General features: G+C 36.5%; 3 protein-coding genes across 3 annotated transcripts; all 3 read left to right on the top strand.

The window, feature by feature from the left end:
• Positions 1-257: 257 nt before the first annotated feature.
• LOC126751986 (uncharacterized) lies at positions 258-1,397 on the top strand. Its single transcript, XM_050462504.1, has 2 exons — positions 258-393; positions 456-1,397. The coding sequence occupies exons 1-2, from the start codon at positions 340-342 to the stop codon at positions 1,269-1,271; spliced, it is 870 nt and encodes a 289-aa protein (XP_050318461.1). The 5' UTR covers positions 258-339; the 3' UTR covers positions 1,272-1,397.
• Positions 1,398-4,271: 2,874 nt separating this feature from the next.
• On the top strand, positions 4,272-5,257 carry LOC126752003 (uncharacterized). The gene is made up of 2 exons (XM_050462520.1): positions 4,272-4,403; positions 4,466-5,257. The coding sequence occupies exons 1-2, from the start codon at positions 4,350-4,352 to the stop codon at positions 5,090-5,092; spliced, it is 681 nt and encodes a 226-aa protein (XP_050318477.1). The 5' UTR covers positions 4,272-4,349; the 3' UTR covers positions 5,093-5,257.
• Positions 5,258-16,574: 11,317 nt separating this feature from the next.
• Positions 16,575-17,274, top strand: LOC126752010 (E3 ubiquitin-protein ligase RNF12-B-like). Its single transcript, XM_050462531.1, has 2 exons — positions 16,575-16,664; positions 16,728-17,274. The coding sequence occupies exons 1-2, from the start codon at positions 16,614-16,616 to the stop codon at positions 17,109-17,111; spliced, it is 435 nt and encodes a 144-aa protein (XP_050318488.1). The 5' UTR covers positions 16,575-16,613; the 3' UTR covers positions 17,112-17,274.
• Positions 17,275-17,496: the final 222 nt, after the last annotated feature.

The following is a 17,496-nucleotide window of genomic DNA, read 5'->3' as shown; positions in this document are numbered from 1 at the left end:
AAACATTTTATCATATGGATATCCTCCCACTCTCATAAGCAGTAAAATCGATGTATAGTATATACAGGTACGGATACAGATAATAACAGAACGTACCAGTATCGAGAAAAGCTAAATCGCAGCAAAACCTGTTTTTATCAAAGCGCGCATTGCCACCGCAAATTAAATGGAAATGGTATTGAAATGTTACAAAAATAAAATATTTACGATTTATAATGACGAATGTACTTATGATGCTTTATAAAATAGCGCATTGTTTGACTGACCATTCAGTGTTTGAAAGCACACTCGCAACGTAAGAAGCAACTGAGTTCAGCAGAGATTATATGTATAGCCACAATGGTGGAATTCTGGGGCATCTTTGTAGTATTTTCCGCCTGCGCTGCAATCCAGGTACGTTAGGTCCTACAAAATTATGCCACAAAGTAATGCAATGTTTTTGCTGCGCTTTACAGCTGACTGAGTCGCGAATTCAGCACGCTTACCGTCCAACCAGTCTCAGCGACTCCGATGAATTATCGGACATATCAAATAGTATAAGCGACTCCTCAAAAGATGAATCAAGCTCATTTATACAAGCAAATATGTATGAGGACACTTCGGTTACTTCTACGCGTGCAACGCAAGAGACGGAAGCGAATACAGTACCTCACGTAGAACATTCAACAGTAAACGAATCAACCGAATCAAATGTGGAGGGCACAACCCCTAGCGCAACTACACGGAAAATACGTTTGAGCTTAAGTGAAAGGCGTGAAGCATTACATGTAATAACCTACAATTTATTGTTGGAATATTCGAAAGATTACGTTAGTAAAACACGGGACGTCATGAAGAAACTTATACTTGAACTCGAATCGTTAACCGAGAAAAGTGACGATGTTAAGGAGAAACTAACTGAACTGAAAGCTACTCTACAAGAATTGGAGGGTTTTGATATAGAATCCGATGACTTAGAAGGAGCCTCCGAAATTGTCACTAAATTGAATGATGAGCTTGATGAACCTGTAAATGAGCCACCAGAGATGGTCGCCGCGCTCAGAAAAGTTGGTTGGATGGATATGCGCTTCGAGCTGGGCGATGAAGTGGTTGCAATTACCGATAAATTTGTCATAATATTCAATCAATTTGTGGCTACACTAACGCCGTGGGAGCGACTGACGGAGGCCGACTTAGTCGATCTGAACAAACGGTTTAACGACGACACAACTGTTGACCGTTGGGATTTGTTCCCTGAGTTTTGGGAATATTTAACAGGGATCTATAACTAACGTAATCGGAACATGTATAAACGAATCTCTCTTATTTTGTATAAAATTACTATATTATTTGTTGACTTGTAGAAATTTTATTGAAGTCTTAGAATCAAGTTTTAAATACATAAATTTCATTAGATTGCTTATATTTTTCTACTATGCTTTGTACATCATTTTTATCTCTTAAATAAAGAACTTTTATGACATAAGCGTCAAAACCTTCTTAGTCAGAAATTGAATCCTGGATACAGTTATTTGGTTTGAAGCATGGTAGCGCTAACGTTTTGAATGCGGTATTGGCAAAAGTATATAAAAGCGGGTCCATACTATGCCATCTCCCATTATATGTATGTACATACAGCTATGCACATAGAAATAGCACATCTACGAAATTTTAAAAATTTGAAAAATTTGGCTTAGATAAAATATTGTATAAAAAGAATAAACACTAAATCAAATTTACTTATTTTCCTTGCTTTTTTTTGTTCAACATTAACCGATTTCGGCTGCACACGGAAATAGCAAACTTTTGGAAATCGTTAAAAAGCAAACTTTTATAAGAATGAATGCAAAAAAAAAACTAATATTTTACTCAATACAAAGTTAATACTTTGTTGTATAGTCCCTATTTTTCAAAGACAGCTTGACATCTGCGAGGTAAGCTCTCCACCAGTTTCTGTTTCCACGGTTCTTTAATTCCAGCCCAAAGATCATCCGAATATTTGAATTTTTTTGCCCGATTTTAACTTTTACATCACTCCAAAGCTTTTCAATTGGGTCAAGATTGGGACTTTGCGCTGACCATTCTAATAAATCAATACTTTCGGTAGATAACCATTCCTTTACTGCCGTAGTTTCATGCATCGGATCATTATCATGTATGAATATTCAATTTATAGGCATTGATGCATATGATAATGGTGTCTTAGATTGTTTAAATGGGCATACTGATCCATTTCATCATCAATTTTAACCAACGGCCCAACTTCATGGCCCGACAACGCACTCCACACCATGCCATTACCTCGTGGCCACGCAAACCCACTAAAAATTTTCAAATATTGTGCATACTTGACTACACTTTAAAGCGGTACTTTTTGCGGTATAGAAATATTTTATTTAGAAATAAGTTAATGACTTGTTATTAATCAAAAATATTAAAAATTAAAAACAAAACATATTCAGCTATAGATAAATCAATTGAAAGGTAGTGAGCTTTACAAAATGAGCTCGAAATGTAAGAGACTGACGTGCGGTGAAAAAATTATATTTTTTATTTTTTTAATTTAATTCCATTTACACTGCAATTGAAATTAATATTTTATTTTAATTTTTTTATTGAAACACAAAGTTTAGTCGGTGCATCACTTTAAAAACAATAAAATCTTAAAAGCTTTGACCTTTATTAGAAAGAAGGAAAATTTGGCCTCAAATATTTGCATCAATAAGTGTGCTATTTCTCTGTGCAAAGCAGTATGTAGTATACATATAATTATTTTCAGTTTTCTAACAAATCTTATGCCGATTACGTCGATACGGCTGAGGCTTTGTATCGTGCTAGTTGCAAGAGTATAAAATGAACTTAGCCCTGCTCTCACCACTTTTACCCATAATATATGAATTATTTCATTAAAATTATTTAGCAAAAGATGATCATATTACTTTCTGATTTTTTTCTGTAAATTCAGCAGGGACGGTCCAAAAAGGTGTGCTCATGGTGCTCAGCATGACATACGAAGGATTCATCTATAATCAAATTGCAGCAGTTGGTAGATGATTATAGGTCATAAGCAATCGAAGAACTTAAAAAAAAAAAACGAATTTTTTGCAAAGTTGTAAATAAAGCAATACGATTTTAGGACTAATTTTTATCACAAGTTTTCTTAAAAAATTTAGCTGTAATCGAATTAATCTTTCGATTAATATTAAGGTCATCCTAATGTCGAGCTTTAAGAATTTGTTATTGGTCACCATAAAATTAAAATGCGTAGTAAGCAAATACATATACGATTTTTTTTAGCATTTTTCGGACATTGTTATGTGTTAATCCGTTGATGTGATGTGGGACCAATACGGATACCTGCAGGTTTTGACTGACAAACAGACGATTTGCAAATTTACAAAGGTTATACATTAAAGAGTTGTGAAAAATATGAAGTAAATTTGTCTTATAATAATTGCTTAATAATAGTTTCAGTACATTCTCGTTGATGTTGGTGATTCGATCATTGTTTTGACAATGGTCGCACAGTAAAATTATAGAGCGCTTAAGCTATAAACGTTGATTTTTCTACTGCGAAGACAAGCGTCTACCACGGAGGGTAACGTGACTAAAGTCCACGATCTTTCTTTCGAAACAGTGAACTTTAAACACGAACCAGCCTTGAAGATGGCGAAAACTGTCCTATCAACTAAAAAGGGGATGACCACAATTTTCTGGGTTTCTACGTTGGCTATCTGGAAAATTTGTTTGGTTTATTTTATTTGTAACAGGGTTACAATAAGACGAACTATAGAGAAGACGGTCCCCTATCTTCGTCGTCGCCTCGGTCAAATGGTTGAATAAGGCTACGAAGAAGATTTTGTTTCATACTACTTCTGTTTGAAGAAATCTCAACCTGAACGGAATTTCGAGCCAAATGTTAGTATGTTAAATAATTGTTAATTGGCCCACATATGTATTGTTTGAAACACCAGCAACAATTCATCAAATGGACATCCTCACACCCTCATAAGCAATAAATCCACATAGTTTTTAACTAGCCACAGCCATTACAACCAAGATTTCATAGGAAACGAATTTAAAATCGATCTACATATTGGTACGGATACAGATAATAACAGAACGTGCGAGTATCGAGAACAGCTAAATCGTAGCAAAACTGGTTTTTATCAAAGCATTGTCACCGCTAATTAAATGGAAATGATATAAGATCTTAGAAAAATTAAATATTTACGATGAATAAGGATGAATGTACCTACATATGATGCTATATAAAGTTGCGAATTGATTGTCTGTCTATTCAGTTGTTGAGAACACACTCCAAAATCAAGAAGCACCTAAGGGCAGCAGAGATTATAAGTAGAGCAAGAATGGTGAATTTCTGGGGCATCCTTGTAGTATTTGCTGTCTGTGCAGCTTTTCAGGTACGCAAAGTCCTACAAAATTATACCACAAAAAAAATAATGTAATGTTTAAAACCTAATAGCTGGCAGAGTCGCAAGTTCAAAATGATTACCGTCCTAATTTAGAGAACACTTCGGTTTCTTATCCAGAGGAAACGCAGGACGGCACCCCAAGCGCAACAACACCGAAAATACGTTTGAGCTTAAGTGAAAGGCGTGAAGCATTAAAGCAATTTGCCAATAATCTGAGGAATGAGTATGACAAAAATTACGTGAGTAAAACACGTGACGTCTTCAAAAAACTTATCCTTGAACTTGAAGCGTTAACCGAGAAGAGTGACGATGTTAAAGAGATACAAACTGATCTAAAAGCTACTCTAACAAAATTGGAGGCTTTTGACTTAGAATCCGATGACTTAAAAGAAGCTTCCTATATTATCAATGATCTGTGGGATGAGCTTCGTGAGCCTGTAAATGAGCCACTAGAAGTGGTTGCCGCACTCAGAAAAGTTGGTTGGATAGATGTGGATAACGAGCTGTTCGCTCAAAAGGTTGCAATTACCGATAAATTTGTCATAGAATTCAATCAGTTTGTGGCTACACTAACGCCGTGGGAGCGACTGAAGGAGGCCGGCTTAATCGATCTGAACAAACGGTTTAACAATGACCGATGGGATTTGTTTTCTTCGGTTTGGATATATTTCGAGTAATATACAATTTACAAGCTAACATGATACGAACTTATATACCAAGATGTCTCTTATGCTATACTTAGATAATAATATTATATGCTGACTAACCTCTATAAAATTTCTCATACAATTTTTTATATATATCACTTTAATAAAATCTTTGAACTTTAACTTTGCAACAAATTAATTTGTTTATGAAAATGACTTACATCTAATTAATTTTTAATTGCCCATTTACAAGGAAACGTGAGCGCCACGAATGAATAGTAGTTGATTAATGAATGTTGCTGCGGTGCATCTGCTTACTTCAGCCACTATCATATGCTTCATATGTAAATATCTCAGTTTGTAATAAAATTGTCTCATTTCACGGTATACTGATGCCAAATATTAGGAGGTTATATGATTTTTTAAAGCTTGATAACTTTTTTTTTTTTAAAAAAACGCATAAAATTTGCAAAATCTCATCGGTTCTTTATTTGAAACGTTAGATTGGTTCATGACATTTACTTTTTGAAGATAATTTCATTTAAATGTTGACCGCGGCTGCGTCTTAGGTGGTCCATTCGGAAAGTCCAATTTTGGGCAACTTTTTCGAGCATTTCGGCCGGAATAGCCCGAATTTCTTCGGAAATGTTGTCTTCCAAAGCTGGAATAGTTGCTGGCTTATTTCTGTAGACGTAGCCCCACAAAAAATAGTCTAAAGGCGTTAAATCGCATGATCTTGGTGGCCAACTTACGGGTCCATTTCTTGAGATGAATGTTCTAGTTTTCCCTCAAAATGGCCATAGAATCGCGAGCTGTGTGGCATGTAGCGCCATCTTGTTGAAACCACATGTCAACCAAGTTCAGTTCTTCCATTTTTGGCAACAAAAAGTTTGTTAGCATCGAACGATAGCGATCGCCATTCACCGTAACGTTGCGTCCAACAGCATCTTTGAAAAAATACGGTCCAATGATTCCACCAGCGTACAAACCACACCAAACAGTGTGCATGGGCAGTTCTTGAACGGCTTCTGGTTGCTCTTCACCCCAAATGCGGCAATTTTGCTTATTTACGTAGCCATTCAACCAGAAATGAGCCTCATCGCTGAACAAAAATAAATCGGACGTAAAGCGCGAAACACATTTCGAACCGAACACTGATTTTGGTAATAAAATTCAATGATTTGCAAGCGTTGCTCGTTAGTAAGTCTATTCATGATGAAATGTCAAAGCATACTGAGCATCTTTCTCTTTGACACCATGTCTGAAATCCCACGTGATCTGTCAAATACTAATGCATGAAAATCCTAACCTCAAAAAAATCACCCGATATTAAATGTTTAGAATACACATTATTTGTAAAGACATACCCTACAGCATCTCTTTGAAGCAAACACAATGAATTTCAAGCACCATTACTTTAACCAAGCAAAAAATAAATAGAATTTTTGTTTTAAATTTCGCGCGAACTTATTCATCGAAATATTTTTTTTTCTAGATTGATATGACTAGCAGTGACATTTGCGCCAAATATCCGATCAAAGTAATAATTAGTGTTTAGTATACGATTGTCTTTCTGAAGTACACGAGGTGGACTCGGAAACTTTTACGATGAGTGAAATTATTCAAAAAAGAAGTTCCATTAAATTTTGTGCTCCCGAATAAAATTTCTTGTTGCGAAACGTTCAGAATGTTGGAATGTTTTTGCTTGTTGCGATTAACAATCAGAGATGTTACTGGCATCATTTTGTTATATCAGGAGGATCAGTGAAAACCATTTTGAAAGATCATTTGGGACTAAGCAAAGTGAAACAACGATTGGTTCCAAAATCATTCCATTTTTTTGAAAAAGAGAATCGCTTTAACTTCTGCGAAACACTGTTTTCCGACTATCAGGATGTCATGGAACATATTATGACTGGCGATGAGTCTAGGATCCATGCTTAAGACCTGAAACAGGCGATGCAACGATGAATACCGTGTCATAGTTGAACCGATACCGAAAAAACCACGTCAGTACAGGTAAAAAATCAAAGCTACGTTGACAGTTTTCATCGATTATCGAGGTGTGATGCACTCCGAATTCCTTCCGACCGGCCAAACTGTCAACTAGGAATACTATTTTAGTGTTGTGTGTCGTTTGCGCGAAATTGTAATTGTTAAAATGCGCCAACTCTTGGTTTTTACACCACAATAATGCGCCGTCGCATACTGAATTGATTCCTCGTGAGGTTTTCGCAAAAGTTTTAACTAATATCGTGCCAAAACCACCGTATTAGCCCGATTTGGCTCCGTGTGACTTCTGGGTATGTAGCAGACTGAGTCAATTGAAGACATTAACCGTGAATTGCTTCGCGCCATGAAGGATATTCCGGAAATTGACTTTAACAAGCCAAGGAAATGAACTTTGAGATGGCCGACATAAATTTTAAAGAAAAAATTTACAATTTTAAAATCATAAACAAACTCTTACTACTGTTTGCTCATGGTTATATCTCATATAAGACAAGTGTTCAACGACTTCACGACCTTCACTGACTGCTTTGTGCCACTGAAATACTTGTGTTTGTTAAAGAAAGGCATGTGATATCTTCTAAAAAGCTTGAAATGTTCCAACCACTTCGGGACAGGTCAAGTGTCACTGTGAACATGAATGAATCAAAAAAGAGAGATATGGAAAACTTGAACTACTTATATACAATGCTGTTCAACCTTAAAGCAAGCCATTCATCACAAAACCGAGAAAAAATGTTAACACGATTATTTTTGGGTTTTTTTTCTTATATTTAAATTTCACATATGGTATTAAAATATTGTAAGCGTGCGTGGCCCAGTTGTCTGGTAAAATACCTCTGGCAGGTACACCCGACATAGGTTAAAGGGGTTGCGTATCCTCGAAGGAGGTTGATTGCGAAAAGAGGTGGCAACTATATCTTTTGTTGGTCTGTCTAGAGTGGTGTGTTTTCGTCAGATATGATGAAGTTGTAGATGGTATGCCTTGTGGAGTAGTATGTTGCGCTGTTGAACTTTTAGAGCTGAGATCGAAATGAAATTATTTTCGATATTTTTCCCCTTACCTTGGCAATCTTCAGACATGTCAGCCGTAATAAATACCAATAAATAATTAAAATTTCCACGTATTTATAGTTTTTCATGACCATAAAATTAAATTAGAATTTTTACCGTAAAAATCCAAAATAGTAGCGAAAGCCAAACCACTATAAATTACCTTCACCTTGCTATTAAATAGAAGTGTGGAAATAAAACCTCTTCATTATGGAACTCATGGCGATAAGATTAATGCTTTTCCTCATTCTAGCGCTGCAGGTAAGCAAAAATATAAAGCCTAAGTGTGGCATGATATTTGTAATAGCAAAAAGGTCATGTCGGAGATCTTTATATTTATGTATATAAAAATTACGTTTCACGTTCTTTGTCCGCGTTGGACTGATAAACTACTGAAAAAATTGGTAAATAAAAAATACAGTGAAAGCTCTATTAAATAAACGCTCTATTAAGGGGACATCTCCAATAACTGGACAGAAATAGTGGTAATATATATACATGCATATATGTATAAATAATCGGTATGACGAGCTGAGTCGGATTTGTCATATCCATCTGTCTGTATGTCCACTCTTTCGTCCATCAGACTGCATATATTTGAGCTAGGCTCTCAGTTTTTGATACCGATTCTTCCTAAAATAGTTGCTCGTTTGTAGGATGCGCCAAAACTAAATGGTCGGAATCGGTTGTATGAGAGATTGCTATTGCAAATAGCTGCTATATACAAACTTATTGATCAAAATCAAGTTGTTTTAAGAATCTTTCTTTTATTAGTGAAGGGTTATCGGTGCAATCGAAATTAATGATTTTAAATTTATTTTTTTAAGCTGGCATCAATTGCATTTGGTGATCACGTAAATCAAGTACTACAAAGTGATTATGGGTCACGTAATCCAAGATGGAAACAAGTTATCTGTGGTTGTTAATAAATAAAAATAATTTCATATTTCCGATTTCACAGTATGGATTTATAAACCGATAAATTGCAATACTGAGTATTTTCATCAAATAAGAACTTTATATCATTTGTGCTAAAAACATCAATTACTCACGTAGTTATTGTGGGAATTAATATATAAGAGAGAGTGGTCCTATATGTACTTAGCCTCACCACTCGTTGGAACGATTAACGCCATTTATACATACACAACAGTTGGCTAGGTAGGAGAGCAGTTTATGAGGCTCTGAGAAGATTTGGCAAATGGTATATATCTGGATTTTCCAGGCCTAAAACCGCACTGAATCGTCCAATCACTTTATTGACGATGGGCTTTAAACTTTCACACAATACGCTCAGTAGCACCTTATATGCGAAGTCAGAGAGGTTTATCCCACGATAGTTGGCGCAGATTGTGTCTCGCTGCTTTTGGATTGGGCAGAACAGCACACTTAAATTCCAATCATTGGGCATGATTTCGTTCGACCATAATCTACAAAAACACTGATACATGCTCTTTATTAATTCTTCGGCACCGTGTTTGTATAGCTCGGCCGGCAATCCATCGGCCTTCGCCGCTTTGTTGTTCTTCAGACGGGTAATTGCTATTCGAACTTCTTCATGGTCTGCTTCATAGTCATCGCTTGGTGAATCGGGTTCGCCATCTCCTGGCGTTTTGCTTTCACTGCCATTCAGCAGGCTGGAGAAGTGTTCCCTACATAATTTTAATATGTTCTGGGCATCAGTCACTAGATCAGCTCTGGAGGTTCTACAAGAGTATGCTCTGGTTTCGAAACCTTTACTTTAGCTTTTAGGGATTATAAAAATTTGTTCGTTAGTTTCTGAGATATCCGAATGAAATTTAATACACATTGATATTCTCCAAGGTGTGTTCCAGAGAAAACAGGACTTTTTGATTGAAGTGCAGTTATCGCGTTTTAAGCATCATTGGTAAAACTTTTATCGCAACGTTTCAACTGAAGAACACGAGAGAGTAGAAGAGTGCACGAGTGGTTTCAACATTTTCAAAGTGGTCGTGAGGACATATATGACGATCAACTTGTGGGCCAATCAAAATCCGTAATCACCGGAAATTCCATCGAAACTGTGCGTGAGTTCATCAAAAATCAGCCGAAATCATTATTGAAATTCTTGGAAATGGAATTGAACATCTTCAAAACATCAATTTATCGCATTTTGACCGAAAATTTGGGCTTACGAAAGGTGTGTGCACGGTTTGTTCCGCACAAATTGACTGACGACCAAAAATTGCTCAAAATCCAACATTCGAACCATTAAAGAGGTCAAAAACGACAAAAAATTCCTTTACAATATTGTTACTGGTGTCGAAATGTGGCATGCTTTTGGACCGTGCAAAAGCTGTACTGAAGCAGAAGGCGGCTATTTTGAATAAAATAAATTGATTTTGCCGAAAAACCCATTTGTTCTGTTGTTTTTTTTAAAGTCCTGCTTACTTTGGAACGCTCCGTGTAAGACAAGTGCTCGATGACTTCAGGATCTTTACTGGCTGTGCTACTCAAATACTTGTGTTTGTTAAGGAAAGGCATGCGATGTCTTCTAATAAAGATGAAGTGTTTCAATGTACTTCGCGACGAGCGTCACTGGAAGTTTATAATGGATTAAAAAAGGGAATATGCAAAACTTGAACTACTTACAATGCTGATCAACCTTATAGCAAGCCATTCACCACTCTTGCAAAATTGCGACACCTAGAAAAAAAGTTGACACGATTTTTTTTTGGTTTCCTTCTTATATTTAAATTACATATAAGAGTACGTAGCCCCGTTGGCTGTTAAGAAAACTGCGGCAGGAACACACGAAAATGTGAAAAGGCACGTATTGCATATACTCGAGGTTACGTATCCTCGAAGGCGGTTGACTGCGAAAAGACATCGTGATCATGGCGACAATATCTATTGGTGGTCGGTGAAGAGTGGTGTGTTTTCGGCAGATAGGGTGAAGGTGTAGATGGTATGCTTTGTGAAGTAGTATGTTGCGCTGTTGAACTTTCAGTGCCGAGATCGAAATGAAATTATTTTCGATATTTTTTCCTTCACCTTGGCAATCTTCATAACCGTAATAAAAACACAAATAATAAAACTTAATAAACGTAATTTATAGTATTTCATTAGCATGAAATTAAATTAGAAGTTGTAGCGTGAGTATCAAAAGAGTAGTGAAAGCCAAACCACTATAAAACATCTACTGGACTTTGCTATTAAATATAAGTGTGAAAATAAAACCTCTTCATTATGGAACTCAAGGCGATAAGATTAATGGTTTTCGTCATTCTAGCGCTGCAGGTAAGCCAACATATAAAGCACGATATTTGTAACAGCAAAAAGATCACATCGGAGATCCTATCTTTAATGTACATATGTATGTATATACATATATAAAAACTACATTTCACGTTCTTTGTCCGCGTTGGACTCCTAAACTACTGAACCGAACCAACTTAGAAGACAAGTTAGTAAAAAAAATTCATAAATAAAAAATACGGTGAAAGCTCTATTAAATGAATGCTCCATTAAGCGGATTAACTGTACAGAAAGGCTGGTAATATATCTTATATTAGATATAAAAATGAATCGTAAAATGTGTTGGTAAGCGCATAACTCAAAAACGCCTGGACCAATTTTGCCAATTATTTTTTTAAAATGTTCGTTGAGGGTCAAGGATGGTTTTCATGGCGAAAAAAATTCGAATAATTGCCGGAAAACCCCTAAAATGAGCCCTTTTCTTTTTCCCATACAAACGAATGAATGCTGTTAGGAACGCTAATGCTCGAGAACGGCTGAACCAATCTTGATGAAATTTTCAGAAGTTGTTCGCTGTGGATCGAGGAAAGTTTAGAAATAAAAAAACCGTATGCTTTTCGTGAGGAAAAGTCGGAAAATTGGACAATTCCAAAAAAATAACTTTTTTTCATTCAAAAATTTTTTTTTCTACTTTTTTCCTTTGGTTTTTCAATTGTCAAATTTGCCGTTTGCTTTCTTTATTCCGGCTATTCAAAAAAAAAAAATTATTAAAATTTATTCAGTGAAAACGTTATGTGTGTTTCACACAAAGTGCTCAATTACAGATTGAAATTTGTTACGATGCCACGAAGAGGTCGCGTTCATTTTGGCATAAACATAAGTATGTATATAGACAGCCCATGGCACATGACCGCCTATTCCCAGGATGCGATGACATACGTGCGGAACTATGGATCGCGGTCAATCAGCAAGCGATCGCCACGATGTCAGAGGACAACTTTTGAAACAACAGTTGCGATGTTTTGTAAACTTTATCTTAAAGCAACGTACATATGTATATGTGGTGCTGTTAGATGCTGGATGTACTCTGTTGAGTGGCAAAAGAGAGGTTTGCCGCACGCACATATTCTTCTTTGGATGGGATTTGGATTTGAAAATCATTTCTGCGGAAATTTCTGATCCAGAGATAGAAGCAGAATTATACGAAACCAATATAGTTCATGTACCTTACGGACATCACAATTCCACTTCGGTTTGTATGTCTGACAATAAATGTACGAAACACTATCCAGGTGCTTTTCTTTCGGAAACTCAAACTTGAAATGATTGATATCCACTGTATAGGCGTCGCTCACCAGACGGCAATGGCAGAACATTCAGCATTCAATTTAGAAGAGTGAATATCGAAGTTGACAACACATCTACAGTATTATATTCACCACTATTGTCTAATTCACATTCAAAACTCATATCAATGTTAAGTATTGCAGTTTGGTGAAATCGATCAAATGCGTTTGCAAGTCCGTCCCCGAAAGAAGCAACTTGGCGGTTATTGACCTTGAACGAAATGAGATCAGCAAATATCAAATGGGTCGATACGTGTACTGCAATTAAGCGTTTTTTAGGATATTTACTTTTGCAATTCATGCGCGTTTTCTGACTGTTGTGCGTCTCGCAGTTAATTTGAAGAATGGCCAAAGAGTGTATTTCAACCCAGAGAATATAGTGGAAAACCACCAGCAACAAAATTAACATTGACGAGTTTTTTCTCAACTTTCGTCAGTGATCCGTTTGCGAGAACATTGCCTTGATATTATACGTGGAATGCATCGTCGAAGTAATAGTTACGTAGAAAGCAAGGCAAATCAGTAGATGGACATCCAGGTATGTTCTCAACACATTAAGACGAATTTTCACAATCCACCCGAAAAACCCCACGATTGCTTCTATCTTCGGTTGCTATTGATTAATGTACGCGGTTCAACTTTATTTGAGTCATTCCGTACTGTGAATGGTATGGTGTGTGCAACTTTCTGAAAAGCATGCAAGCAATTACAATTGCTAGAACATGATAATCAGTGGAATCAAACGATGGGCGATGCGATAGCTACTTCGTTTTCCCCTGAAGCTCGCACACTTTTCGCGATGATCAGCTTTCAAATCCGCGTCAATTACGAGCAACGATACGAACAAAAATGACATTGCCGAAGACATTTTACATCGTATTCGCTAAGAATTGGAAATGGGTAAATTCCGGTTGATACTTCCGGTGGTTTGATATCAATTCCATCTTCCCTTTACCAATTCACCAAAGATGAACTCATCACGAATATTCGGACATTGGACAAATTATCGTAACTACAATTCCTTAAGTGCACGCGCAATGTTAGCTGCCAAAAATACTGATGTTGTTGACTTAAACTGGAAGATTCAAAGTCAAATTCCGGGAGACTTGCGCTCATACAAATTGATCGATCGTGGAGTTTCTAAATTCTTTGAATAGGCTTGGTATGCCACCGCATCATTTGCGTCTCAAAGTTGGATCTGTCGTTATTATGTTCCACAATCTTCAAGCGCCGAAACTGTGTAATGGAACCTGACTGATTGTGACGCAGCTATCGAATACAAAGGGGCAGAATGCTTGATTTTACGAATTCCTCTGAGTTCTAACGAATTGCCATTTCAGTTCAAAAACGTATTCAGTTTCCAGTGAGAATTGCATTTGAGACACAAGGATAGTCGCATAGTGTATGGTATAAATTTGGAAATGCTATGTTTTTCACTCGGCCAGATATACGTGGCTTGCTCACGAATTGGAAAACCATCTTTTCTATATACCGGAACAGAAACAAAAAAAAGTTGTTTATAAAGCTGCGATACATTAAAAAAAAGTGAAATGATAAATTCAACTTTTTCATTTCTAAACACATAATTTCACGCAGGACAACGGCTGAGGGGTTAGCTAGTATATATATATATATATTGAGATATCAATATCCTCTTCTTCCAAAAAGAAGCCCCAAAACTGAACGATCGGAGTCGGTTGTATGAGAGATTGCTATTGCATATAGCTGCCATACAAAATCATTGATCAAAATCAAGTTTGTTTACGAATTTTCGGTGTTTTCGCTTTCTTTTTTTTTAGTTGGCATCAGTTGTATTTGGTGATCGCAGAAATAAACTACTACAAAGAGATTATGTGGAACAACCAATATGGATGCAAGACGCGACAGGGCAGGCAAAGTACAAGTGACAGAAATCGACAATCATCCAACAGACCCAATTATTGCACATAAATAAAATGAAATTGTCTTTAATTGTCAATAAATAAAAAATTATTTCATATTTCCGATTTAACAGCATGGACTTAGCGTTTTATTGTATTACCGAATATTTTCATAAAATGAAAAATTCGTATTATTTGTGCTAAAAAGAGTTATTGTAGTTATTGCGAAAATTAATATACAAAGGAGAGTGGTTCGATATGTACATAACCTCACCACTCAATAGCACGGATAACGCCACTTGTGTATGCACAACAGTTGGCTAGGTAGGAGAATGCGATATTCACGATGGCCAACGCGCAATGGTCAAAGGCGCTCCTTTTCGTACTGTCAAAAGCAGCTTAAAATCCACGAAGATGTGGTATGTAGATCCTCTTTTCACTGGTATTTCCCATGATTTGACAGATGGTGAATATCTCATCAATTGTTGATTTTCCAGACCTAAAGCCTCACTGATAAGGTCCTTTCACACAATATGCTCTATAGAACCTTATATGCGAAGTTAAAGAAGTTTATCCCATGGTAGTTGACGCAGTTTGTGGGGTCTCCCTTTTTGTGGATTGAGCAAACGCACTTAAACCGCTTTGTTGTCATTAGACAAGTGATTGCTTTCACTGCCATTCAGCAGACTGGTGAAGTGTTCCATCCATATATTCCAGTTATAAGATCACCTCTGGAGGTTCTACAATGCGTGTTCCAAAAAAAAACAGAACAAATAGTTTTTTCGGCAAAATTAATTTATTTTATTCCAAATAGTCTGCTTCTGCTTCAATACCGCTTTTTGCGTGGTCCAAAAGCATGTCGAACGAGTGTTTTAGCTCGTTGGCCGGTATGGCCGCCAGTATGCAGGTGCAAGCCTTTTGAATGGCCTTTACGTTTGCATAACGCTTTTCTTTCATAGGCAAATGAGTTTTTCCGAAAAGGAAGAATTCGCAGGGTGCCATATCAGGTGAATACGGGGGTTAATTAAAATGTGATTTTTGGTCAAATAATCGGTCACAAGCGTCGATCGATGAGACGGATTTTGAGCAGTTTTTGGTCGTCAGTCAATTTGTGCGGATTGTGCACACACCTTTCGTAAGCCCAAATGTTCGGTCAAAATGCAATAAATCGATGTTTTAAAGATGTTCCATTCCACTTCCAAGAATTTCAATAATGATTGCGGCTGATTTTTGATGAACTCACGCACAGTTTCGATGGAATTTTCGGTGATCACGGATTTTGATTGGCACACATGTTGATCGTCATTTATGCCCTCATGACCACTTTGAAAACGTTGAAACCATTCGCGCACTCTGCTACGGGATAGGAAATCATCGCCATAAACTTGTTTTATCAATTGAAGCGTTTCGGTAAAAGTTTTAGCAATTTTGAAACAAAATTGAATCTTGGCTCTACGTTCGAAGCTCATTTTCGCACCGATAACACAAACATACTGACAATAACTTACTTCTCACTGGGCAATCAATAAACATAGTAGATTCTAACGCACCAGTCGATATATAGATGGCGCTACTAGGCGGCGCAGGATAAAAAAGTCCTGTTTACTTTGAAAAGCACCTTGTACAAGAGTATGCTCCGGTCTTGAAACCTTTAGATTAGCATTTAGGGATTATAAAAATTTGTTCGTTAGTTTCTGAGATATCCGAATGAAATTTAATGCTTAGACCTACATATATGTATATTCTTCAGGAAACAAAAATTTCTTAATTAATTATTCCAATTGCTGGGTACAAAATGATTGTAATAGTGCTTGTAAACGAAAGCCTCTATCAAAACACCTGGAAAAGAACGCCCCCCAATATTTGTGAAAACTAAACATTATTAGATTTTCCGTTAGGGCATGTTAATTCAAATTACAAACCTTAGCATGAAATGCTAATATTGAACTGGAATTTAGAAAACGATATAAAATGCTAAATTAAATGTCTAAAACGTCAGTGCTGCTTTATGTCATGCCAATGAAAGCTTTAGGCGACTAACTGATGGCGCAGAGACATGCAATAATGTGGCTTGTAGGCCTGCTTGTCGTACAGGTTAGGATGTAATATGAAAAAAAAATGTATGAAGTAATTTAAATAATTTTTTGCCTTTTACAGATTGTGGTATGTCAACAACCAACTATAACCAAGTCCGATGGGAAAATCATGTTAAATTTGGAATATGTTAACCAACCAGTTCTGCGATTTAACCCAATATATACGACTACATTTAAACCAATCTTCTCAATAGTAGCAGAACCAGAACCAACCCTGCAACCAGAACCAACACCAGAACCACAATCACAAACAGAAGCAATACCAGAACCGGAACTACAAACAGAAGCAACACCAGAACCACAACCACAACCAGAGTCAACTCCAGAACCAGAGCCAACACCAAAACGAAAGCCAAACCCAAAACCAGAACCAGAATCACAAACAGAAGAAATAACAACCGACACACTATACAAACTATTACAGTTTTTCAAAAATTTTGTGTAATTGATGCCAAAAGGCCCTCAATTATAAGTGTAACAACACATCAGATCCAGAAGTAGGTCCCACTTTCAGAATTAAGATTGTACAATGAAATTTTGAAATATACTATAATAAACCATGATTTTTTTAAATTTCAAATATACTAGACTACGGATGGGAGCTTGTATGAATGAACTTTAATTTTATTCCATGTTTCAATAAAATCGTTGTTCAGTTCAGAAACTATATGTTATAGTGGTACGATAATGACAATTTAAATAAAGAAGCAGCTTCGTAAGGAAAACTGGTCGTGTCTGCTTATTTACCCACTGACGGATATGGATAAATCGACTAAGCTCGTTACACTAATCATTTATACGCAAACTTTATATCCTCCGGCTTAATATAC

Source organism: Bactrocera neohumeralis, chromosome 3 (genome assembly GCF_024586455.1).
Source record: "Bactrocera neohumeralis isolate Rockhampton chromosome 3, APGP_CSIRO_Bneo_wtdbg2-racon-allhic-juicebox.fasta_v2, whole genome shotgun sequence".
Lineage (NCBI taxonomy): Eukaryota > Metazoa > Arthropoda > Insecta > Diptera > Tephritidae > Bactrocera > Bactrocera neohumeralis.
The sequence above is the reverse complement of the archived record's forward strand: the minus strand, read 5'-3'. Positions and strand labels throughout refer to the sequence as shown.